We start from the raw sequence: 27476 nt of genomic DNA, 5'->3' as shown, positions 1-27476 counted from the left end.
CTAATCTATAAAACAAATTTTAAAAACTTGAGACCAAAAGAAAAAAATTAACATACATATTAAGGTGTCTCATTATTATCAATCACTATACCATTCAAAGCATGGTGACCTAAGTACTACTGTTGAAGTGGATTAAGAATAAAGTATATTTTGAAAGAAATATTAAGAAAATTTCTGAATTAGAATTTACCAAGTAAGATATTGTTAGAAAGTGTTTATGTAATGTTACTAATGATCAATGAGAATAAAGGAAATTTAAATTTTTTTGGTGAACCTTAAAAAAAATAAAGTTTTTTGTTTTACTGACCATTTGGTTCTTTCAATTTACTCCTGCGTTGAGTTCGAGCATAAAGTACTACCTGTTGGACAATTTCCAACTGCTCTTCAATCCGAGGGAAATGAAAGTCAGTGCATTCTTGACAAACTGTAGCAAAATCTAAGAGACACAAAAACTTACACATAAATTTAAAATTCAAGTTGTTGAATCTTGGGTTTTACTTATAGATCACTCTAGTATGCATGGCAACACACACACACACACACACACACACACACACACATACAAAAGATTTATAATCCATCTCTCACACTTTCATCTTCAATTAATATATGAAACTAAGTACTTCAAAAATCTAAGATTTTGACTTCTGGCTAAGAGGGCTGCCTTAATGGAGGTAGACAGTACAATTCTCACATATTTATTCCAATAATCCAAATAATGATCAAGAAATCTTGTAAAGTAAGTGCTATTATTATTCCCATTTTAAAGTTGAGGAATTTGAGGCAAACAATTTAAGTTACTTGCCCAGGGCCATACAGCTAGGCTAAATTTGGACTCAAATCTTTCTGATTCTGGATCAACTGTTCTGTTCACTGTGCTACCAGTTGTCTCAAGTGGAATAGGGGACTTGTGAGCATTTCTATTCAAAAGACCAGAACTAAGCAAGAACTGTGAAATGCAAACACAAAATTCAAAAGAAACCTAGAAAGATAAATTTGAGCAATTTGAAGGGTCATTATGATGATATAGGGTTATAATAGGAGGAGAAGAGACAAGTGTCCCTTCAAAATCTAAATGTCTTTAAAAACTTCTGAGAGACTCAAATAAGAAAAATAGAACACCAGGGGTAGATTAGTTCTGTTGTGGGAGTTTTAAGAGATGAAAGAAAAGGAAAAGGAAAAGGAATACAATGGCATAGAAAGGAAGGAAAAAAGAATAAAACTTAATATTTACAATTAAGATGCTTGAGAAAAGGAGCATATAAACTTGGAGGAAGGATAAGAGAGGGTAGGTGGCAGATGAATTTCACTCTTATTTAAAAAAGACAATGTGGAGTTGAACACATACATAAACAGAATGAAATAAATATAGCAAACTTAGTGGTGTAACAAGCAAGAAGAGAGGTGTCATTAAGAGGAAAGATAACACTAGGAAGGAAGTATTTATAAAAAGATGATGGAAGGAAGACTCAAAGATATAAGAAGATATCCCCAACCTAATATTTTATGGAAGAGGGAGATCCATAAACGATACACATCTACATGTTTTCGGACACTTTCAATATACTGATCAACTGTGATAACTTTCCCCTCCTTTAAAAAAATATTTTTTTATTTGTTATATGGGATGGCTCTCTGGGAGTAGAAAGGGCAGGGAACATGGGATATCATGGTGATATAAGAAGCAGAAAACATCAGTAAAAACTTATTTATAAAAAAAGAAAAAGATAGGCTGGCTCTATGGGAATAGGAATTTGTCTTCAAATCCTAAAAAGAAAAATGATGGATTTTGCTGATAGCAAGCAAAATAAACTTCCTTGTCCAGAAATAGGAATTAATTGGAGGGGGAAAAAAGAGAAAAGAACTGGAATTTCCTGTCATTTGGGGGAAAGACTGAATTTAACGGATTATTATTATTTGTAAGAAATGATGAAATAGATAATTTTAGAGAATCTTGGGTAGTATGAACTGACAGGAATTGATGTCAAAACCCGAAAAATAATTTACATAAGGATAATAAGATTATAAGGAAACATACTTCAGAAAGACCTAAGAACTCAGTTCAATGCAATGATCAATCATGTCTTTGGAAGACCTATGGGGGAGGATGCTACATACTCCTCCTGCCAGAGAAATGGTAGACTCAAGGTGCATAAAGAGACAAACATTTCTAGGCATAGCCACCATAAGGATTCATTTCGATTGAATATACTTAATTTGTTAAAAGGGGGTGGGGAAAAAGGGAGTTACTCAAAAAAGCTTGAAATATATATTTTTTAAGATGCATAGAAAAAAAAGAGAAGGAAGTTAAGAAGCACAGACAACCAGGGCAGTTTTTAAAGTAACACAGGAAATGCATTATATACTTTAAAAAAAGCAATTGGTATGAAGTAAGAGATACATGGCTTCATATACAATTCCCTTTTTGTGTCCTATTGCATTTCTGAAAATGTTTTATGGAGAATTTAAGCTTATAATTTTAAAAAATTGTTTAAAAAAAACCTATGATTTTATCCATAGGGTTAGTTCCTTCTACCTATGCAGATTGTTTAATATGATGTAGCTGAAAAAGTCATTATATGATGGCCAACCCTTTGTCTAAGCTTCATCTTGGACAGTGATTAAACTACCTGGGCCTCAACTCAATCAACAAGCACTCATTAAGTGCCTACAATTTTGTTAGACACTGTTCTAAGCACTAGAGATTCAAAGGCAAATACGAAGCTTCCTGTTCTCTTATATTCTAAGGAGAGAGCTAATGTATACACATATAATACATACACATATAATACATACAGAATGAACATTCAAGGAGCAGATATTTAAGGTTAAAGAGGGTCAAAAGAAAAAAAGCTGGATATGATTCTAAATATTCAAAAAGTTGTTATCCTTTAAATGATTACAATACAGTTCAAAAAGTAGGAGAGAGTACATTAAGGTTCTTAAGAATGGGATATAAATTCCATTTGGTTTCACAGCTTTTAAGAAAGTTACACTCCCAGATATGCTTAATTTAACTCACTAAAAATGAACTGCTACTCTAGGTGTAGTGCATAGTTTTCTAGAGTTGAAATTAAGAACATATAAATTCTGGGCAGCTAGGTAGTATAGTGGATAGAATGCTGGGATCTGGAATCAGGAAGACTTAGCTTCCTGAGTTCAAATTTAGTCTCAGACATTTACCAGCTACATGACCCTAAAGTCACTTCATCCTGTTTGCCTCACTTTCCTCATCTGTCAAATGAGCTTTAGAAGGAAATGGCAATCTATTTCAAAATTTTTGCCAAGAAAACCCCAAATGAGGTCTCCCAAAATTAAACATAACTGAAACGAAACAAGAAGAACAGTAAATGAGTTTGAATCCTACTCCCACATACTTGGTAAATCACTTAAATGATAAAACCTATTACTTTATTTGAAATCATATTTATTGATGCTTTTTGTTTTCACATTTCAATCATTTAATCTTCTTCCCTTCCCCCAGCAAGAAAACGAAACTTCCCTCATTAAAAAAAGAAGAGTTTAAAAAAAGAAAACAATGTATAAAGACCTGATAGTGTATGATAATGGATGTAATCTACTGCCACACTTTTTCTCACTCTCTGCTTAATGAAGAAATGAATGTTTCGTTGTTTATTCTCCAGGACCAAGACTAATTACTATAGTTATTCAGGTATAGTTCTCTATTAGTGTTTGTTTTATTTATACCCTTGTAGTCCTGGTAGTGCTACATAGCTTCATAGATGATTTAAAGCTGGTAAGCATCTTAGAAATCATTCATTCTAATCCCCTACTTTTACAGTTAATGAAACTGATACAAAGAGGTTATAAATGTTTTGTCTATAGTTAGAAAACGGTAAGTGGCTGGAATTCTAATCAATGCTCTCTGATTCCAAATCACAAACCCTTTCTTTTGATCAGGTTTATATATGCCATATTATCTTAAGGTACCTATTTTTATAGTTAATTATACTATAATTTCATTATTAACCAAACATTTTATCAAGCAATATAATAAAAGTAAAACAGAACTTTGACAAGGAAAAAAGAAAATCAAATCAAAAGGAGGCTATTAATAGAGAAGCATGAAATCTGTGCAAAATAACTATGCTTTAGTTCCTAGTATAATGTTTTGTATATTGAGATATGTTATATATAAAAAAAAAGATTTTTGGAAAAAGATTTATAAGAAGGAATTTAATAAACAGAATGAAACTGGATTAATTTACCTCTTTTAATACCACTGTATGAATTGATGCGATTATCAACCAATAAAACCAGACCACAGAGAGACGCTGAGTAGAGTGAGAGTGCTGTCTGCAACCGATGGAGTTTTACACCACTCCGATGATTTCGTTTGTGTTTACAGAAGTCTAACATGTCTGCTCTCAGCAATCTCAAATTATGCATGGTCTTCAGCTGGGCCCCTAGGTGTAAAAAATAGCCCTATTTTAGATTAATTTTATCCTGAACTTAACAAATACAAGCAAACATGAATTTGTTCACATATAAAGAATAGAAAAAGATGCTACAAACCCATTAATAAAAACATATAGGCTAACTGCAAATATGGAACACAACTAAGGAATAATGTGGTATAAGAGAAACACAGAATAAAGTCTGTATTACGTATGTTGAAAATTATGTATAATGAAAAAGCCTATATAGTAAATCTCACTTTTAATGGCTAATTTTATATGTTTAATAATGCTACATGCTAGATAACTAATAATAATTTATAATGATGGCAATGTGTATTTAAAAAGGGAGTCAAAAAATACACTGGGTAAATATGCCAAGCATTCTTTCTTTTATAAAACATTAAAAAATCAATTATTGTAATTATAATTACACTAAGCTATTCACTTACCTAAGTGAATGGTAAAGCTTTCTTCTAACTTCCTTTGATCTTCATAAATTCTTCCATTTGCTTCTACAGATTCTCTGAATTGACTGGGCTGGACTTTAATTTCTTCACTGAAATTTGTTTTTTAAAATGTTATTGGTAAATTCTAAACAAAAGCATTTTTGAAAATGAAATGAGAAAAAACTGAACTAGAAAGGAACATTTAATTGATCCCCAACTTAATTCTTAAGCTTCCTTTAGCCTACTTCACTAACTTCACCTCTTTCTGGGCTTTAATATATATTATTTTTTTAAGTTAAGTGACTTGCCTAGGGTCACACAGCTGTTGCCTCCCCACAGTGTGGAAATATCCCTTGATTCTCAAAAACCTTGTTTTCTAGGGCAATGCAAACTCTAAAAGGTTTTGTCATGATGGATAACCTTTTAGAACAGCCCTGGCAACACACAAGAGGTTACTTCATGAGGACCAACTTGGCTAATAAGCAAAAAGCACATCATCTTTAGACTGGCCACGTACTTATACTTTGGCCTTGGCAAACAAAAAAAAAATTTTAAATAGCTCTCTGACCTATGCAGGCTATGATTTCACAGTGGTGTAAAGGAGGAAAAGGGTGCTAAAAAGCAATTTTCAGACCATCAATTAATTTAAATTTGACTATAAAATTAAAATTTGAATATGTGAGATATTTATCCAATAACCAAATACATAGGCATATTTACTAGAAAAGTGGAATCAGGTAAATCTTGATATTCTTACTATAAATGAAACCAAAAGGAGGACGTGCAGCTTAGCAAGATGTCTCATAGTTCGCTATGGAGAAGCAAAGAAAAGAGTTGGTAGGGTGAGATTTAACAGATGCCCAGAAGCAAAAAGAAACAGTATTCACAAGATATCTGGTCATCACTTACTACAGCACTAATGATAAATATCTGAAAAATCCACTATAAAAATAATTGCAGTTCATGAAAATATTCAATTCCACTAATTTCAATGAGGAAATCACAAACAAAAAGAATTATGAAGAGGAAAAAAATGAGACGTCTCTGATGCAAATGCATTAGGAAACTTACCAACTAATCAAAATTTCTAAAGAAATGCAAAATAGATAGAAGCTAGGACAGATAATATGGCTATAAGAGCATGCTACAATACTGTAAAAACAGTGTCAAGAATGCTGAAGCTCAGAAGAAGATAAAGACAGTAAAAGAAGCCAGAGGAAAACAAAAGAAGGGATAGGGCCTTTGATTGGAGTAGATGGGAAAATGATAACTGACTACAGACAGAAGGTAAAGATATTTTTTAATGCTCAATTATTATTTTCCTTTTGTTTTCTTTCTTAAGAAGAATAAACTTTTTCCTGGAAATGACAGAACAAATGACTAACAGGGAAAGTAGTAAGGAAGAGGAAATCAAACTGAATTGCTTCTGGGAAATTACAAACCTCATTACTAACCTGAATTTCCCATGAAAGCAAAAGTTCACTTTTAAAAACTAATATTTCTACCAGTGTTGTTCTATAGCAGCAAGATATAGACCCATAATTGCCTCCAAAAAACTAAAAATGAGCATTACTCAGAGGGCAAAATTGCAGCCACTGGTAAGAAATGCTGAAGAAAAGGAATAAAAGATGTCATATCAAGGAATAGGATGATAGGAAAAGAAAATGGGAAAAGTCATATGGAAGGAAGATGTGATGATAATGATGACCCAAGATGTTGCATTAGTATTCCTTCAATGTCAGGAGAAAGAGAGAAACACACTGGATAAACCTCATATAGCAGAAGGGTTGTAAACTCAACTAGTGGAAGGAAATCCCAAATCAATGAGATCACAGATCCATCTGAATATCTGAGTAACAAAGCAGTAAAATAAATCAGTACAACTACTCTACTTGGTGGAAATAAAACAAAAATATCTGGGGTAGGGAAGAAAAACATAAGTGTGGCAGATGGTAAAGAGAGTGAAGAAATTGAGAACCAAAGTAAAAACCAGATTTCCCATCTGCCAGAATCTAATATGAGCTTTTAATACTTTTAATACTTTCAAGCTTTAATTCTACTTTAAAAATTTTTTTTATACCAGTATTTCCCATCCCTGAGTTTAAGATATAATAATCTATTGCCACTTATTTTACTAAGTCATATGTTAGCATTACTACCTGGATACAGATTGAAGTCTCTATGTAGATTTTTTAAAAACAGCAATGTAAAAACATGCAGCAATGCACTGAGCACTGGGTGTATAGACTGAAAAACCTGTTTTCCAGTGCTACTTTTAATATTCCTTAACTGTGTGACTTTAGTTTTATCACTTCACTACTCTCAAATTCCATTTCCTTAACTGTGTTAGCTACTTCACATAGTGTGAGTCTATACTTGTCACTTCTCACTCTTATATGACTGCTTTACAAGGATTGGGTTGTATTAAGGTAAGCTGTATCCAGGATCAGGGAAACGCTGGCCTCTCTGTGACCTGCTCTAGCCATGACACTTGAGAAACACCATTTTCATTTTGGGTAGGTCATTAAGATGCTGAAGAGTATATAGAGGAAGGCAACAATGATGGTGCAGGGATCTCAGATTAAGTTCTATGAGGATCAGTTAAAGGAATTGGGGAATATTTAGTTTGGAGAAGAAAAGAAAGAAAAGATGCTATTTGTCTACAAGTAATCATGAAGCTAGATGAAAGAGGAATTAGACTTGTTTAGTTTGGTCTCAGACAGCAAAATCAGGAGCAATGAGGAAAAACTGCAGAAAGATAAAATTTAAGCTTGATGCAAAGAAAAAAATCCTAACTATCAAAACTATGGATGGGATATTTTGGTGCATGCTGGATTCTTTCTTCTTGAAAGGAAGGATGATCATTGCTAGGGATTCTTTTTCAGGAATGTGATGGTATAGATCACCTCTAAGTTTCTAATTCTTAGATTCTGTGGAGTTTATTCCTATACCTGCTATATTCTGGCAGTAAGGGAAGTACATTAATTTTTCTCAAATTAGTTTAAGGACAATAACAACAATAAAGTGACTTATTTACTAATTAGAAAGAGCTGCTTTTTACATAATACTGCTTTAATGAAAACTCAGTTTTGTAGAATTAATTTTTCACTGAGTTTGTGGAAGTCCTAAATGAAATCCAAAAAAACAGTGCTTCCCATATGGTATGGCTAGAGCAGAATACAGAGAGGCCAACACTTCTCTAATCCTGGACAAGACTTCCCTTACAACAATAAGAGTGAGAAGTGGAAAAGTATGGACTCATACTTTGTGAAGTAGCTTGCCCCTCCTGTATCCCTTGAGAAAGGAAACAATATAATATCTACATCATAATATACTTTAAGATGAAATGATGTACTACAGTATTAATAGCCTCAATTCAAATACTAATTTTTACTTTCTATTTTTTTTGGCATTATTCAGAATTACATAATATTTAGGTACAACAACTGTATATTTTCTAATACTGTTAGCAAACAAGGAAAAGATGCTGTGAGCATGAAAATGCTCAAAAATATTCTAAATTAAGCTGAAATAATAAGGGTGCTTTGATCATTATTATAAATATAGTTAACTCTCTATGCCCTAAAACAATGATTATTAGAAAATGCATATATTTCAAAATTGTTGACATAAGATGTATAAATTTTATTGCCTCTTTCATCTCTTTTTTGTTTGGTTGGTTTTTTTAAATCTGGAAAAAAAACCCTCTCAAGTTGGAAGTAACAACTTTAAGTACATCTGTCAAGTTATTTCTTGCCTAAATGCAGATACAGCAATCATTATTGCTTCAGAAGTATGCAATTCCAATGTGAATCATTATCAGACTCAGTGAGTCATCACCATTATTCAGAACACATATAGATAGGATATAAAGTATATTTGACCAATTTGTCTCCTGGGTTGGGGTCAGCACTAGGCAAAAACAGAAAAGTCACTCTTGTATCCTTTTACAACTAACCCCCCCACCCAGGCACTTAAACATGTCGCAAATATGGAGCTTCAGTCAGAAAGTGGCAAAATGATAAACATTTATAATGAGGTTTAACACCTTTAGAGACTAACATTTTAAAATAGGAACCTCATAAAGTACAATGCTAAACTTAAATGAATGATATTCATTCAATCAGTTCATCTTGAAAATATCAAAAATTAAATTTTGGGTGAAATAGTACTTAAAAAGGAAAACTATTTTGTGATAGGATCCTTCTTATCACCCTATATATCACAATAGGTGTGCAATGCCTCTCCTGTAAGATAGATAGGCCCTGCCTCCCTGGTGCTCACTGCTCTTTAAATAGGAGATGAGATTAACATCCCAAAATAGCAACTCTCAAGGATGTCATTTCACTTCTAATCAGTGACAAATGACCTGACTTTGTTCTGCATGGAAATATGAAAACATGGGTAAGGGGCCAATTTTAGATGAAAAAAATCACAACCAGACAAAGGCTTTTAAGATTCAGATGAGAAGTGACCTGTAAACAAAGTGACTATATGAACGAGAAGCACATAATTATCTCTAAATGTATATGGTATATGTCTGGACATATAAGACACTATTCTATAACATTTTAAGTAAACATCTAATTCAATGTACCTTGAAAGCTTAAAAAAAAAAAAAAAGTAAAAATAGCTTTGGCAGCTTAAAAAAAAAATGAAAAATGAAGATCGCAAGAGAGGAAAAAAAAGATTGAGGCCAAGAAGTAACACAGTATATTATTTGTATTACAATTAAACTAACTTAGGGTCAAGTCAATTTAAAAGAAAAAAATGATATATGGAAAACAAGTGGTATTAAAGTTTTTGGATTTAAAATGTTTCTGAAGCTTTTTTTCCAAGAAACAAACAAACAAACAAACAAACAACAATAACAACCAAAAAACTCTCCAAAAACCCCCAAATCCCACACCACACAAATCAAACAAAAAAGAAAAAAAATCACAATTATCTTGAAATTCCATGTCTAACTTAGGGAATTTCTACAATCCAAAAAGACATTTTCCCTAAAAGACTCTAAAACCCCACTATTGTAAACAATAAAAAAAAAAGCTTAATATTTCAGATAATTAATACCTGATGGATTTGTTGTTTGGATTTTTTAGGTCTTGGTGAAGCTTTATTACCCATTCCTGATATTCCTGTTTTTGGATAGCTGTTGACTGTTTTAGCTCACTGGCCCATTTATTCTCTAAGACCTAAAACAGTATCCAAAATAATTAATTTTATTTTAAAAAGAAACATAAAATATAACTACATGAATGAAAAACCTTCCTCTTTATTTACCTGTTGGGATTCAAAATGCTGAGCTGCCAATGAATTTACATCCTGATCTGTTAGGGATTTACCCAGTTCTTGCATTACTTTATCCATTTCTGCACCTTGCCTGAAAATAGGGAAGAACACACAAATCAGTTGAGGTAGCAAACCTAGTCTGAGCCCTGGTGCAGAAATAAAAGGGCTTAGTTCCAGTTTCTTACCACTACCAACAGTTATTCTTATCTCTTGATCAGCAAAATGAGGATATTTGTTACTCTCTTACCTCCCGGGGATGAAGAGTTATTTTGTTAGAAAAAAGCACTTCAAGATCTTCAGAAAAAGGCATAAAACTGGCCCTGTATTTTTTTTTCTGAGACAATTAGTGTTAAGTGACTTGCCCAGGGTCACACAGCCAGGAAGTATTAAGTGTCTGAGTCCAGATTTGAACTCAGGTCCTTCTGACTTCAGGGCTGGTACTCTATCCACTGTACCATCTAGCTGCCCCCTGACCCTGTAATTCTGTAAATTATCAGACACTTTGCTTATAAGGGAGATTTGTATCTGCAATTACTTTATGAAAGAAAGTACTCAAATCTAATAGATTTTTGATTAAAACTGCATTAGAGAATTCTTGTTAACAAAAGCAAATTGCTTTTGACATCTACAGATTTCTTGAAGCACATAACCTGTAATCTTTGTTCAAAATACATTTGTTTTATATGGGATAATGTGATGACCATCAATCAGATACAAAGGCATATGTAAGCCAGAGAACTTGGATTCAAATGAGACATAACCTCTGAGCATAATCTTACATGTACTACAAATTTAGAGAAAGTAGTTTTCAAAGGGTCGAAGGGTTCAAAGGAAAAATTGTAGAAAAGGTAGATGCTCAAGAATGAAATTCTGAAGACACAAGAAAAACAAATCTATTGTGGAAGGAATTCACCAATGAACTTAAGATTTTTTTTTTTTTTTTAAGTAGAAGAGAAGCCAAGAACAGAGAAAACAGAATAACAATAATGGTTAACATTTATAAAGATTTGCAAAGTGCTTTACAAAATTATTTCATTTTATCCTCATGAAAACCCTAGAGATAGGTACTATTATTATCACGATTTTACAGATGAGGAAATTGAGGCAGAGACTATGTGACATAATGATATAAGAGTGAGGCAGTTGGTATGTATAGGAAGCAGAAATTGAATAAAGGTCTTCCTGATTCCAAGGCTAGCATTCTATCAACTATGACTGTTTCACATAAACATACATACCCACCCACACACATACCTATATACTTTCTAAATGCAGGATTCAATATTAGGGCTCCTGACTTTAGCTCCAGCACTGCTATTTCCACCTCTCTTCCAAAAACAAGTCAAGCCCCTTTTTACATTGTAGACATCAAAATGCAGAAATTGTTTTGTGCACTATCAGATACAGTTTCCTCACCTGGAGTTTCCTATGCTCACATAAACTCAAGAGGCAAAAAAAAAAAAAAAAAAAAAAAAATCTGAAAAAGGTTTCATTTGTCAGAGGTATGAATACTGACAGACACATCTGGATATAAAATCACATGCATACACACAACTATACATGATACATGTTCCCCCTAGTGGATCATGAATGTTGTTGCAGTTTTGAAAATTTAAAGAGAATTATTGAAAACCATTATTGAAAAAAAACTTTAATAAATAGAATTTATTATGATTCCCCAAACTTTTCTTCCATATTTAAATGTGGCCAGAAGTACTGCTGACAGGTACATAGTGGTGTGATAGTAATATATTTGAAGGTATACTATAGAGTAGTAGTATCAAATTCAAAGAAATGGGGGCCATTAAAATTTATATAAAGATCTCTGCAGGCTCCATATTGACTATATTTTATTGTAGTTTTATTTATTTGGTTAAATATTTCTCAATTACATTTTAATTTAGTTTGAGTAGAACTAGGGAGTGTTGAAGATTGTGTGTCTGGCTAACCATTAGGACTTATTTTCATTTTAAGCATTACACAGGTCAGAGTGGTTAACCCCTAGTTTTGTACAGTCCTTGAGATAAACATGAAGAAAAGAGAAATTGAAATGATAGTGTGATTTAAAGCATTACTATATTCTTTAAAAAATTTAAAGTAAAAGGCACTGAGAGATAGTGAACAGCCTTAAAGTTGGGAAGAACAGGCCTCAAGTTCTGTTCCCATACATACTGATTATGTGGACATCAGTGATTCATTCCTCTCTATGGGGATCCAGCTCCATTAACCTTCTCTTCATGGAGCTTTTCTGAGCTGAACTGCTTCCTAATTGGAACTCAGGACTTTATACTTCTGCTGAACATTCATTCTCTCCTTTCCAGGTTTTCATGACACCGCTCCCTTGGCTTTCCTTTCTGACTAATCTTTCTCAGTCTTTTTTACTGGATTTTCTTTCAGGTCATCTCAAAGGTTTATTTTCAGATCTCTTCTCTTCTATAATGTCAGAGAAGAGACAACCCCTTATCCCCATTCTCCCAATACTTTCCCCCAACAATTACCTCCCCACTAGTTATATGTAGTTTATAGTTGTCTGCATATTTCCTTCCCTATTTGAATGCAAACTCCTTGAGGGCAGGGACTATGTTTTTTTGTATTCCAATTGCTTAACACAATGGCTGACACACAGTAAGAACTTAATAAATGCTGTCTGCTTAATAAATAATGTCTGCAAGCAGCAACTAGGATAGGACCACAAGCAAAGCAGAAAGAGCAGTAGCAGCACTGTGGGTTGTTAGAGCTGGCCCAAGCTGGCTCCTCCTTGTTGCCATCTTGATGAAGCCCCCTTTTCTCTGTTGTAAGATTGAGGGGTGAGCATGAAGGAGTGGGCATTATTTTTTAGGGAAGCTGATTTTTGTGACTGGCTATCAAAGGCCATTTTTGGTCAGGGAGAGTACTGTTGCAGGCCAGAACATTAGTGGAATTGATATAGTTTGAGTTAATTTTTACACGACCAACTGGTATTGTTGAGCTAAGAGGCTGTGGAGCAGAGTAATGTGAATTACCTTTGCCCCAAGTAGGTTGAACTGGGACCTAGTTGGGACCCTTTGGATGAAGAAACCTCTAGGACTCTGAAAGGGGGCCTTTCTTGTGAATGATTTTATCTCCTTGTGGAAGATGGTAAAGATCCTGATTTTATTATTATTAGGAGCTACAACGCTGAAAATTCCCTCTACTGAGGCATGAGAACTAGTCTATAATTTATTGACTTAAGAGTGCCAATAGCACTGAGAATTAAAAGATTTGCTCATAAGTTCATATAGTATATGACCTAGGTCTTCCTGATTCCTGGCTCTCTACCCACTTTAACACACTGCTTCTCAAGACCTGAAAAATAGGAATGCTTATGGAAATCTAATTAATTTATTTCTGAATGCAAGGGCAGATTAGGAAACAATTTAAACAAAGATCTCCCATAGTTTAGTTAACATGACCACATTCCCGAAAAAGGGCAGGAAAAGCAATGGATGAGAGCAAATAAGCTTGGAAGTTTTCTTGCCATGTAGGCACATGGGCAATACAATAATCTTTTCCCTTTTAGATGAAGGAATATAGTGGCACAAATTCAAAGCTTCTTCTAATGTTATTTGTTTCACTAACATTATAGTCTTAAAGACTATTATGAACTTAGAGCATAAACTTGACTACAAATGATCAATGAAATTAGGATTTAAACTAAGAACTGAATGCAATCATTAATGACATATTTGAGGAAAACTTCATAAAGCTACATGGATCTGCAACATTAATTTCAACAATTAGACTGAAATGAACCAGGAACTTATTTGTATTCATAAGAAGGAAGATATTTCTTACTTATTGCTTCAATTTTCTTGAGTTTGGAAAAATTCCTCCCTAGACAAGTATATCTAATTATACTGAAATATGACAATTAAGCATAAGAAAAGCTGAAATACCTTTCTCGTAACTTTTTCAACTCCACATCTCTTTCCCCAATAAGTTCTGAAATACTAACAAAGTAATTGTGCTCCAAATTTAAGAGTGTTTCAGAGGCAGGAGAATGGATCAGGTCATGGTAGACATCTGCAAAATCTTCATCCCAGCTTGGCTCTTCAGGTCTTGCATGCTCTAATGTGGTCTAAAGATAAAACAGACACAGGAGAAAAAAGGGAATGTTTCCTTTTAAAATATAATGCTTGAATTATATAAAAAGCTTCTTTCCCCTATATCAACTGGTTCTTGTCCAAGTTTTCCCACAAATTTTCTTGTAAGTACATTATGATACAAATGTGCTCTTTAGATATTTTATCCTTTCATTCTTGATATATAATCAATCCACTTCCCTTTCTGTTTGTATACGTCCTTGATATGTATTTTCTCAAAAACAACCCTAATCAGACTACATCTGAAAAACTGTGTTCATATTTTAGGAAAACACAAATATGATGAGGTACTGTGGAGGTGGACTACTAGGATAATGATTTGTTAGAAAACGTATCATACTCTTCTCAGCTTAGAAAGTAGAGCTAAGTAGAAGCTACAAGAACATATTTTTGATTTCAGGTTCCTCTATTACGTAGTGCCAAAGTGGCCCTCAATACTAGAACTCAAGCAGAATCTGGATCCACATCAGCAAACAATGACTGTGAATCAACTATTGGCCAGTTAGGAAGTGCTGATAAATGTTGATCTATCCACGTTGGGGGAAGAATGTACATGATACACCTGAAAGTTTAATCTGCATTATTAACTTTTTTTCTCTTTGCTTTTTAAGTCTAGATAACCAACAAAACAGCTCAAGCAGTGGTTTGTGGATACTCCTTTCTGAAGTTACAGTGCTCACAATGAAAACTGAACAATCTCTCCATTGCTGGCACTAGAATGAGGCAGCTCTCTATCACAGCACTGTGCTCATTGATGGACTGGATTGCTAACCTCTGATTCTGTGAACTAGGCCCAAAACATCAAAAACAATTAAGTGGCAAGAGGGTATGCTGCACAAATAGATGACTGTGGAATAAAACTTTACTCAGGATTAAAATAGAATTAGGAGAAATCAGACCCAGAAAAGCCTAATCAGGTTAATTGAATTCCCACACTGAAATAATCTTTAGTGTGCTACACTCTAGTTCCTCTTTTATTACTAATTTATACATATACAATAACAATGGATAAATTGTTAGCAAAGATGCTACATCAATTTTTTAAAAATTATTTACCATGAATGTGTTAACATCCCAGTTTTGCTAAGTGTGAATGAAACTACTCTGGTTAATGAGACAACTGGTTTTACTTTAATGATTATTTCTCTACTATTAGTAACTCTACCACAGTCACATACATTTTTTTTCCCTCCAAATATTTTTGTGACACTCTTACTAAGCAAGGCAGCTATATCAATAAATTTCATTGCCTTAATTGTTCAACACTGAGAATGCCTACCTTGTCCATTTTTATTACAAAAAATAAGTGTAATTGCACTTTATGCAGTAGATGGGCTCTTAAAAAGTAAAAAGAATTTAACTTATACTACAGTCTAAATGTATTCAGGGTGCCTACTAAATAATCTATGAACTCTTCTGTTAGGAACCTTGAATTTAAATCCTAGCTCTGGCATTCATTGTTCGATTATGGACAACTCATTTAACATTTCTGAGTCTCAGTTTCCTCATCTGTAAAATGGGCATTATACTTATACTATTTGCTCCCTAAAGTAGATACCAGTGCTTTGTAAAATCTTAACACCCCATTAAATGTTAATATTTATTCACAAGACCAGTAAAAAGGAGGGAAGGGAAATTACAGCTTGACCCATGTTCTCACCTCAGCATACGTTTTTGCCCAAGCACTTGTCAGCTGATGTAGATCAACTTCACCAGATCTTAAAGCTTCTAGTGCAGCCTCAGCTTCCCTATCATAATCTCTTAGAGATTCTTCTTCTATAAACTGGCTCAGAGATTTCTTTAAGTCTGGAGCAGGAATAACACAAATCAACATCAATTAAACCCCAACAGATCAATTAATTAGTCAGCAAGCATCAGGCAATGAGGGAAAAAAGACAAACATGAACCAGCCCTGACCTCAGGTAACTGGGGTGTTGGGGGAAGGGGCAGGAAGAAAGCCTGTGCACCTATGGATAGAGAAAAAGTTATCAACATCTTAGGGGCTGTTTTTCCAAATTTAAAATTTTAATTTTATATATCTTAATATAGCATACTACTAAACAACTAAAAGAGTCAACTTAAGGAGTCATTTTAACTCTCAGTTCTTAATTTTTTTAGGGTCATGAATCTCTTTTGACAATGTCAGTCACTTCTTGCCTCTCTCTTCTGTGCAGTCTTTGTGACACTGCTCCCTCCTGGTTCTCCGGTCTAATGGAGTTACTCATTCTCAGTCTTCTTTTCTGATTTTTGTCCACACCATGCCCATTGATTACTGATTTCTCCCAGAGCCCTCTCCTGTAAAGGGATCTGACTATTCCTGTCCATCCTCATGGTGACTATCCTGCTGAAACCAAGGCCTGTCCAGAGGACTCCAGAAAGCTAGCCTGGACATTACACTCTACTGAGGCCTTTTCTCTTCTTCTATAATATTTTTCTAATCTCCTCAATTTTCATGGATTCAATTTATCATCTCCATCTGACAATTACCAAATCTACCTATATAGCCTAATTTCTTTTTTCTTACCTAACCCATCTCCTCTTCTTCACTTCCCTGTTGTTATCAACTAATTTCCAATCCTCAGTTACCCAAGGTAAATTGTCACCCAAAACTCATTATTTTCTCTTATCATCCCAACTTCCCATCCTCATAAAGTCTGTTGCCAAATTCTGTTGGTTTGACCTTCATCATTTTTGAATATGCTCCCTTCTCTCTTCTGACACTGTGATCAGCTGGTTCAGGCTTTCATCACCTGTGTAGAACTGCCACTAGTGCAATAGTCTGCTGGTCAGTCTCTCTGGCACCAGTCTTTTCCCATTCTACTCCATCCTCTACTCATCTGTCAAAGTGATCTCCCTAAAGTACAGGTCTGACCATATTAATACTCGAATAAACTCCATCAGCTCATTATCACCTTTAGATGACACATAAAATCTCTTGTTTGGTATCCAATTCTCTTTTTTTTTTTTTTTTTTTTTTAATTATTTTATATATATATATATATATTTTATAATATTATCCCTTGTATTCATTTTTCCAATTTACCCCCCCTCCCTCTATTCCCTCCCCCCGACGACAGGCAATACCATACATTTTACATGTGTTACAATATAGTCTAGGTACAATACATGTGTGCGAATATCATTTTCTTGTTGCACAATAAACATTAGAATCCGAAGGTACATGCAACCTGGGCAGACAGATATTAGTGCTAACAATTTTCATTCCCCTCCCAGTGTTTCTTCTCTGGGTGCAGCTACCTCTGTCCATCATTGATCAACTGGAAGTGAGTTGGATCTTCTTTATGTTGAAGATTTCCACTTCCATCAGAATACATCCTCATACAGTATTGTTGTTGAAGTGTACAGTGATCTTCTGGTTCTGCTCATTTCACTCAGCATCAGTTGATTTAAGTCTCTCCAGGCCTCTCTGTATTCCTCCTGCTGGTCATTTCTTACCGAGCAATAATATTCCATAACCTTCATATACCACAATTTACCCAACCATTCTCCAACTGATGGACATCCATTCATCCTCCAGTTTCTAGCTACAACAAAAAGAGCTGCCACAAACATTTTGGCACATATATGTCTCTTTCCGCTCTTTAGTATTTCTTTGGGATATAATCCCAGTAGTAGCGCTGCTGGGTCAAAGGGTATGCACAGTTTGATAACTTTTTGGGCATAATTCCAGATTGCTCTCCGGAATGGCTGGATTCTTTCACAACTCCACCAGCAATGTATTAGTGTCCCAGTTTCCCCACATCCCCTCCAACATTTGTCATTATTTGTTCCTGTCATCTTAGCCAATCTGACAGGTGTGTAGTGGTATCTCAGAGTGGTCTTAATTTGCATTTCTCTGATCAGTAGTGATTTGGAACACTCTTTCATGTGAGTGGATATAGTTTCAATTTCTTCCTCTGAGAATTGTCTGTTCATATCCTTTGACCATTTATCAATTGGAGAATGGTTCGGTTTCTTATAAATTAGGGTCAGTTCTCTATATATTTTGGAAATGAGACCTTTGTCAGAACCTTTGTTTTTAAAAATATTTTCCCAATTTGTTGCTTCCCTTCTAATCTTGTTTGCATTAGTATTATTTGTACAGAAACTTTTTAGTTTGATGTAATCAAAATCTTCTATTTTGTGATCAATAATGATCTCTAGTTCTCCTCTGGTCATAAATTCCTTCCTCCTCCACAAGTCTGAGAGGTAGATTATCCTCTGTTCCTCTAATCTATTTATTATCTCCCTCTTTATGCCTAAATCATGGACCCATTTTGATCTTATCTTGGTATATGGTGTTAAGTGTGGATCCATATCTAATTTCTGCCATACTAATTTCCAGTTTTCCCAACAGTTTTTTCCGAATAATGAATTTTTATCCCTAATGTTGGAATCTTTGGGTTTGTCAAAGATTAGATTGCTATAGATGTACCCTTTTTTGTCCTTTGTATCTAATCTGTTCCACTGATCTACCGGTCTATTTCTTAGCCAATACCAAATGGTTTTGGTGACTGCTGCTATATAATATAGCTTTAGATCAGGTACACTTAGACCACCTTCCTCTGAGTTTTTTTTCATTAGTTCCCTTGCAATTCTTGACCTTTTATTCTTCCATATGAATTTTGTTGTTATTTTTTCTAGGTCATTAAAATAGTTTCTTGGGAGTCTGATTGGTATAGCACTAAATAAATAGATTAGTTTGGGGAGTATTGTCATCTTTATTATATTCGCTCGGCCTATCCAAGAGCACTGAATGTCTTTCCAATTATTTAAATCTGATTTTATTTTTGTGGCAAGTGTTTTGTAATTTTTCTCATATAATTCCTGACTTTTCTTTGGTAGATGGATTCCCAAATATTTTATACTCTCAACATTTGTTTGGAATGGAATTTCTCTTTGTATCTCTTGCTGTTGCATTTTGTTAGTGATATATAAAAATGCCGAGGATTTATGTGGATTTATTTTGTATCCTGCCACTTTGCTGAAATTTTGAATTATTTCTAGTAGCTTTTTAGCAGAGTCTTTGGGGTTCTCTAAGTATACCATCATGTCATCTGCAAAAAGTGATAGTTTGATTTCCTCATTTCCTACTCTAATTCCTTGAATCTCTTTCTCGGCTCTTATTGCCGAGGCTAGCGTTTCTAGTACTATATTGAATAGTAATGGTGATAGTGGGCAACCTTGTTTCACTCCTGATCTTACTGGGAAAGGTTGCAGTTTATTTCTATTGCATATTATGCTTACTGACGGTCTTAAATATATACTCCTGATTATTCTAAGGAATAATCCATTTATTCCTATACTCTCAAGAGTTTTTAGTAGGAATGGATGTTGGATTTTGTCAAATGCTTTTTCTGCATCTATTGAGATGATCATATGGTTCTTATTAATTTGATTATTAATATGGTCAATTATATTAATAGTTTTCCTAATATTAAACCAGCCCTGCATTCCTGGAATAAATCCTACTTGATCATAGTGTATTATCTTGGAGATGATTTTCTGAAGTCTTTTTGCTAATATCTTATTTAAGATTTTAGCATCAATATTCATTAAGGAGATTGGTCTATAATTTTCTTTCTCAGTTTTCGATCTACCAGGTTTAGGTATCAGTACCATGTCTGTGTCATAAAAGGAGTTTGGTAGGACTCCTTCATCCCCTATTTTTTCAAATAATTTATATAACATTGGGGCTAATTGTTCTTTAAATGTTTGGTAGAATTCACATGTGAATCCATCTGGCCCTGGGGATTTTTTCCTGGGGAGTTGATTAATAGCTTGTTCTATTTCTTTTTCTGAAATGGGACTATTTAAGCAATTTATCTCCTCCTCTGTCCAATTCTCTTTTTAACCTAACTTCTAATTCCAACATCCTAAGTCCAGTAACAAATTATGCTCTTTAATTAAGTCTTCGTCATCTTTAGGGTTTCTATACCATTCCCTTAGTTTTGCTTGCTCATTTGTTGGGGAAGGTAAGGGCCAGGTTGACACCTCTTATTTTATCAGTGTGGTGAAGCTAGGTGGTGAAGTGATTAGAGCACCAGACATGGAATCAGAAAGAACTGAGTTCAAAACTGGCCTCAGATGCTTACTGTGTGACCCTGTGTGTAGGACAAATCACCTAATCTGGTTGTCTGTTTCTTCATCTATAAAATGGAGATAATAATAGCATCTACCTGCCAGGATTGTTGTAAGGATCAAATGAGATAATAATTGCAAAGTACATAGCAGTGTCTGGCACATATAAAGTGCTATATAAATGTTAGTTATGATTTTGATGATGAAGAACTCCAGTTACAGAAATTCTCTCTACTCATGCAGATTGTCAGCTATTATCTGACAGTTTTAGTTAGTTTTCTGAGGTACTGAGAAGCTAAGTGACTTCTTCATAGCCCTTGTCTCCATGAGATGCAAGCCGGGAACCCAGGCCTTTCTGATTCCATGACTGGTCTTCTATCCACTATCTGGTGTTGCCTTAGGTAAGTAAGGCTAAGTCATACTAGAAAATTAGTGATATAAAGAAAGTAGATCTCTATTTTCCCAGACTTTCTCAGGTACTAATAATTAGATCTTTTAAAGGACAATTCAAACAGTAAAATATTCTGAAGCACTACTATTAATGACAGGTACAGTATCTTACAGACTCATGCTACAAACTAAAAATCAGAGAAATACTAATCCAGATACCCTTGCCCTTCCCACTCTATATTATACCTGCTAAAGGAGAAAATCCCATGTTTCTTGGAGAGGGAGAAGGAGAAAGTTACGGGGAAAAGTATATAAAAGATTGCCTATTTTTAGTCTATGTATATATTTTTAAGTTTTTAGTCCACATTGTAGTTGACCTTTTGTGTGGGATATCATATTGTATTACAGTTTTAGTATCATAGATCTAGATCTGGATACAACTTCAGAAGTTATCTTGTCAAACAGTACCTAAATTAAACTACAGAAGGGCCAGAAAACTGGGTACAAGAATGTAGCTTCTATTTATTACAATGATATTATTGGGCATAAGAGCTTCTGAAATATTAGCTTCCATGACATCATTTGTTTTAAGAATTAATGAAACTAGTTGTCTTTACCAATTCAGGCAATTTTTAAATTAAGGGTGAATAAATTTCTCAATGTACAAATTCTGAAGGATTCTATGCTTCTATTATATTGTTCCATTTATTCAGCTGAAAGGCTTCTTGACTCTGCTCTACTGGCATGCAACACAATCGAAGGGAAAAATTTTCTAGCCCTCTGTAGTTTTATTTAGGTACTGTTTGACAAGATAGATTCTATGGTTGTATCCAGCTCTAGGTCTATTATACTAAGTCCATAATACAAAATTATTGTATGATGTCCCACAAAAAGTTTGTGAAAACAATTGGTGGGGATCAGAAAGCCCTGCTTATATCTATGATACTACTATGTGCACAGAAGGAAATGTGTTAGCAGCTTTACCTTTTTAATCACCTTTTTAAAACTTGTGACTATTTCTAACAAAACTCCATTCTTTTTAGGATATGAAATTAAGCAAGCCCCAAAAACACAGCAGTCAAACAATCATCAAAATCAATACTCACCACTTTCTATGAAACATGGTAAATTGTGGAGAAGCATCAGGCGTCCATGCAAATTATTTGGATTCTCTTTAACAGGAAACTTCAGAGGCACTGTAAGCTCAAAGCACTGGCTTCCTACATTGAATTTATATACGAAATCTCTTTCTCGGCCATAGAATTTGTCTTGATTTGCTTTTATCTTATCTGGTTCCAGAGTAGCTGTCATCTAGATTGTTCTATATTAAAAAGAACACATCATTCATGAATATTTTATCACAGAGAACTAGTCTTCTGAGAGTACTACTTCAATTAAAGTTTTTCTCCTGCTGTTGACTTATTAAATGCATGGTAGAGTGCTGAATGTAAAGTCAGAAGAGCAGGGATTGACTTTTGTCACCTGTTATTTGTTGACTGTAGGCAAAATTAATCACTCTGGGGGAATAATTTCAAAACCCCAGCTACAAAATAAGGGAGACTAGATGACATCACAGGTCCCTTCTATCTCTAAAGTTATGATCCTGTGACAACTTTTTTTTTTCCTATTTCTTTAACTTCTCAAAGTAACACATGTATTAATATTAAGCTTTTTTACTTTTTCTTGATATACTCATCTGTGAAAAGAAAAATTATAGGAATGGAATCTAACAGAGTGTTCTTGAATGATTTAAATAAGAATTATGAAAGCAGAATTTATTGTCTGTAGCAAAAATAATCAGCAGAACAGAAAAACTCCAATCCACAATAGCAAAGAAGCAAAGAAACAAAAGGATCCCGATCCAGGATTCTCCTAACTCTAGAGGCCGGTGCTAGTTTCACTATCCCCTGCATTCTCTGTTTGCTTGACAATTGTTAGACTATTCTTTCTTTCTCCAGCATGTAGAGGAAGTGCAATAGTCAACTGAGTGCTAATCGGTTTTTGGGATTCTGGTGAGATAAGTTTTTGTCCTTAGGACAAAAGGAATCTTACTCGCTACTGAAAAAAAAAAAAAAAAAAAAACTGATGAATTTATGACAAATACTTAAGAACATGGAGAAAAGAATCAAAGAAGTACACAATCATTCCAAGCTCTAATGAAAGCTGTATGTGTTTGTGATGTTTTCTGAGGGTGGCCCATTCAAGTGGGGAACAAATGGTTAACTTTTGAGTGCCCAGTCTTACCTTGTTGGTTTCCTGAATATGACCTTCCATTAGCATCATTTATATCTTACTTCAATGTGGGAATTACCTATTTCTCTTCATCTAGTTAAATTCTATTCAGATGTCACCATCTCTAGGAAGGCTTCCCTTTTTTAGAGACTATATTTCTCTTGGAATTCACATTATTCCGCACCCCCCCCTTATATTTCAGAAGCATTATTTTTGCATTATGCACCTACTATATGCTCCTTGAGGACAGGTACCCACTTTCCTTATTCAAACAGTTTCTACTCTAATTCCTATTATTTAAATATAATCATCGATGAATATCTGTCAAATTAAAGGGGTAAACAAGGAAGTAACAAAGAGCCTCTGCTCTAAAGAAGCTTCTATTTTGGAAGAAGACAACAAAACCTACCAAAAACATTTACGAAAGCTCCTATCACAGATTAGAGAACACAAACCAAGGATCAGAGGAAGTGGCTCCTGCCACATAACTCTGGGACTGAAAGGGCTCCCAGAGGCTTCATCCGTGACAACCAACTCACAAATGGTGAAACTTAAGGACAGAGAGGTAAGTGACTTGCCCAAGATAACAAGAGCAGTAAACCCCAGAGGTAGGATTTGCACACAGATCCTTCCACTCCTAGTGGCTGACTAGAATTTTAAGTTTGACTTTAGGCAAATTATTTCTTGGGTCTTAAATTTCTCAATCTGAAAAACGAGAATGAGATCAGAATGGAGGTCTTCTGAAGGACATACGATTCCAGCCGAGAATATAGGATTCTACGAGCACACGCTATCAAGGACTGATTGAGAAAATGATGTAAATTGTGTCCCCTTTAACCTTTGGGGAAGCCCTGAAACTGCGTCCCCTTTAATCTGCGGGGGACGGGTGATTTGGGAAAAGGGCGCCTTTGAGTGAAGTGGTCTCATTCCATTGGAGATCTTGGTTGGGGCGGAATCACCCCTCTGGAGACACGATTTACGTCAGTAGGATTTGCAAAGTACGATATCTGTCCGGACAACGTGGTTTAGTGCAAAGCGCATCGGACCAGGGTGTTGAGGACGTGGATATGAACCTATTTGTGACATTTCCTCTCTGGGCCTCGAGCTGGCCTGGATGGTCTTTAAAGTCCTTGTCAGTGCTGAATCCAAACTACGTTCTAGAGTTCTAACTCTAAACTAAGACTCATTTGGCGAGTTTTTTTGTTTTTAATTCCGGTTCACATATATTATGAATTACAAACCCTTCTGTTCCGGGTTCAACTGGTTCTTTGGTTCTATTGATCCTTTTCAACGGGTTCCACTTGAAACCAATTTAAAAAATCAGTCTGGGGATCTGCATTTAGTTCAAAGGTCAGTCTAACTTCCTCGACTAGCAGGGAAGGTTTCATTCAGATCTGTAGGAGGTGGGGGAGGCTGGGGGACGGGGTCCGAGGACTAAGAGGGAGGGAGAGAAGAGGCAGCGCGGCTGGGGCAGACAGAGGGGGCCGGAAAGGAGGCCCTCCCGAGGAGGGACCACAAACTGCCCGGGACAGCGAGACTCCCCTCACAAGGCCCTCCACACGCCCTGCGTCTCACCTGCACTCTGCACTACCTGAGCCGAGAATGGGCAAGTTCCTTCTGCTCTCCTCTCAGAACCGATCAGCTGACAGGCAGAGCGTAACGGCGTCTGACAATCACCGCCGCAGATTCACTGTTTTCTTTTTTCAACCTCAAAGAACTTTTTGTCAGAACCGCCTCGTTTTAAAATTTTCCGTTGTATTCCGAAATTTGCATGTGGATGTGGAAATATATTCCTTATTTGATTTATTTTTTTTCTAAGCCTGCACGGAGATGGGGGGGGGGGGAGGGGAAGAGGAAGAGAGAGAAAATAGAATAAATAAATGGCGAATGTGTTGGTTAAAAATAGAAGACTGAGCGCGCCTGGAGTCGCGGCGGAAGTGGGGCTCAAGATCCGGGTTTCGAGTTCCGGAGTGGGCGGGGCTCCCGCGCGCTTGATCTTCGGCGGGAACCGTCTCTCGCGCCGAGCTGGCTCCGGCTTCTGGAGGCTCAGAGGTCCTCAGTTCCCTGACCGACCTCGAGTAGCCTGCGACCATGCCGAGGCCCGTGCGGTGAGCGCCTAACTGATTGGGGGGCGAGGAGGCGGGGGGGACCGGACGAGTTTAAAAAGAGGGAGAGGGCAAAGGGCAAGAGATTACGGACGGGAATGTCTGAAATCGGCTTCTGGGAGAGGGCTGGAGGTGCAGAGGAGAAAGGCTCCCGTTACCTCACCCAGGGGCCCGTATAATAGTGGTAACAGCACTTGGACGGCGTTCTAAAACTTGTGAAGTACTTTACAAATGCCAGCTTGGAAGGATATTTGTTAGTTATTTTTCTGTCTTCAGTGCAATTGTCTCACCCACAAACCACTGGGGCATAAAAAGTAAACCGAAAATCAGGGTCCAGCAAGATATTCCTGCGTCATCCCCACCTAAGCATTCGCGTGTGTGTGTATGTGTTGGTGTGAGAGTGAGTGTATGTGTGTGTGCAAGTGTGTGTGTATGTATGAGTGTATGTTTGTGTGTGAGTATGTGTATGTTCACACAGATACATCTCATTCTGCATCTTAAGTCTGGCACTTCTTTGTCAGGAGCTGGGCAGCCTGCTTCCTCTTTAGCCCCTGTAATTGAATGGATGCAGCCGTCCTCAAACTTTTTAAATAGGGGCCGGTTCACTGTCCCTCAGACTGTGGGAGGCCGGATTATAGTAAAAACAAAAGCTCACACTCTGTCTCCGCCCCTCAGCCCATTTGCCGTAAGCTGGCGGGCCACATAAACGTCCTCAGCGGCTGCATCTGGCCCTGGGCCATAGTTTGAGAACCCCTGTAGAGTTTCAGAATCTTTCAAAGGGTTTGTCCATACAGAGTGGTGGTGGTGTACAACTTGACCTTCACTCTGCATCAGTTCATACAAGGCTTCCCAGGTTTCTCAGAGGCTGCCCCTTTCATTATTTCTTAGGTAACAAGAGCATTCCATTGACTATGTGTTTCATTGAAATTTTATATGTATGTGTGTCAGCGGAACAGTGTGCTGCATTGACACACACACAAATGTAAGATTTCAATGGAACACAAGTATATTTTCAAAGAGGACCAAAATGACATCATTTTGTTTTTGGCTCATCAAACCAGTGCAAGATTAGAATGGTTGGACACAAATAGTCCATATCAACATTTGGCTTCTCTGATTTTGAGTACTTTGAGTTTCCTTTGCGCAAATTCAGTTCTGCTTTGTTCATGAGCACAGCACCTTCTCTGTTTAGTCCTGTGTCAGTGTCTCCCCTTGTCATACAGTCAATTCTAAAGTTCTTAAGAGATAACGAAATCCATATATATTCAAAGGAATATGCATATTCAATGGAAAACATAATTTTTTTTTAAAAGCTTTTCATTTAAAAATAAGTGCATAGTCATTCTTGCAAAACCTTGTGTTCCTAGTTTTTTCTCCCTCTCTATCCCGCATTCCCTCCCATAGAGGGGAAGTAATCCAATATGTTAAACATGGAAAACATTAAAATTTCCATTTTTAATGGAACATTATGCTGTAAGAAGTAAGTATATGTAATAGATATTATACATGTACATATGGAACACTATTATGTTGTAAGAAATAAATATAATAGATGTTATACATACACACACCAAAATTTATTCAGCCATTTTTCAATTGAGACTCTCCTCCTTTCCCCTTGCCTCCTGCCCCACATTTCCAGTTGTCACTACAAAAAGAGCTCTACAAAAATTTTTGTCCATATGGGTCTTTTTCTTCTTTTTTTGAACTTTAGTTCAAAATACTAGGAGTGGCATTCCTGGATCATAAGGTATACACAGTTTAGCAAATTTTGGAGCACATTCTGGATTACTTTCCATAATGGCCAGACCACTTTGCAGATTATTCCTAAAGTGTTTTCAGGTTTTCTACATAATATCCTCCAAAGCAAATCTGATTTTACGGAGGAGGCCCCAAAACCCTGAGCTGTGAACTGTTTTGTCTGCTCACACAGTGAAAAAGTGTTAATGCTGTAATACACCCCAGGTCTCTGACTCCAAGATGTTGCTTTGCCCGAAGAACTCTTTGTGCCCTGCCTTTAGTGTCTTTCTACTTCATCCACACTCGGCTGTCAAAGTGACTTTCATTAAGTGTAGATTGGACCATGTCTTCCCACTTAGCCAGTGAGTTCTACTAGCTCCCTGTTTCTTCCAAAATGAAATCTAAATCTATTTCTCATTTAAAGCTCTTTATAACCTGGCCCATTTCTATCTTTCCAGTCTTGTGACATTCCTTTTTATGTAGTTTAAGCCCAGCTATTCTAACTCATTTGCTGGTCCCCTATATCATACTCTTTCTCCTAATTTCATGCATTACAGTAATGGTCCTTCAGGCCTAGAATGCTCTCCCTCCTTCCCTTCAGGATTGGAGTTCAAAGCTTATCTTTTTCCAGAGATCTTTGCCATTCTC

The 27476-nt window shown here is 35.8% G+C and overlaps 2 protein-coding genes across 5 annotated transcripts in view; one reads left to right on the top strand and one right to left on the bottom strand.

The window, feature by feature from the left end:
- FERRY3 (FERRY endosomal RAB5 effector complex subunit 3) overlaps positions 1-27476 on the bottom strand; it is an 86163-nt gene that overhangs the window by 22768 nt on the left and 35919 nt on the right. For 2 of the 3 annotated variants that reach the window (XM_074269227.1, XM_074269229.1), the window contains exons 1-9: positions 24559-24654; positions 21858-22072; positions 15941-16086; positions 14074-14255; positions 10151-10250; positions 9941-10062; positions 4871-4977; positions 4230-4427; positions 308-436 (exon numbers count right to left, since the gene is read on the bottom strand). In XM_074269227.1, coding sequence (XP_074125328.1) covers positions 308-436; positions 4230-4427; positions 4871-4977; positions 9941-10062; positions 10151-10250; positions 14074-14255; positions 15941-16086; positions 21858-22062 — 1189 coding nt within the window. In that variant the 5' untranslated portion in view covers positions 22063-22072; positions 24559-24654. Of the gene's footprint in view, positions 1-307; positions 437-4229; positions 4428-4870; positions 4978-9940; positions 10063-10150; positions 10251-14073; positions 14256-15940; positions 16087-21857; positions 22073-24558; positions 24655-27476 lie in introns of those variants that run through there. The other variant, XM_074269228.1, reaches the window with a different exon arrangement.
- RAD51AP1 (RAD51 associated protein 1) overlaps positions 24952-27476 on the top strand; it is a 29209-nt gene continuing 26684 nt past the window's right edge. For both annotated transcript variants that reach the window (XM_074269231.1, XM_074269230.1), the window contains exon 1: positions 24952-25091. In XM_074269231.1, coding sequence (XP_074125332.1) covers positions 25075-25091 — 17 coding nt within the window. In that variant the 5' untranslated portion in view covers positions 24952-25074. The remainder of the gene's footprint in view (positions 25092-27476) is intronic.

The sequence above is a fragment of the Sminthopsis crassicaudata genome, chromosome 5, assembly GCF_048593235.1.
Source record: "Sminthopsis crassicaudata isolate SCR6 chromosome 5, ASM4859323v1, whole genome shotgun sequence".
NCBI lineage: Eukaryota > Metazoa > Chordata > Mammalia > Dasyuromorphia > Dasyuridae > Sminthopsis > Sminthopsis crassicaudata.
The sequence above is the reverse complement of the archived record's forward strand: the minus strand, read 5'-3'. Positions and strand labels throughout refer to the sequence as shown.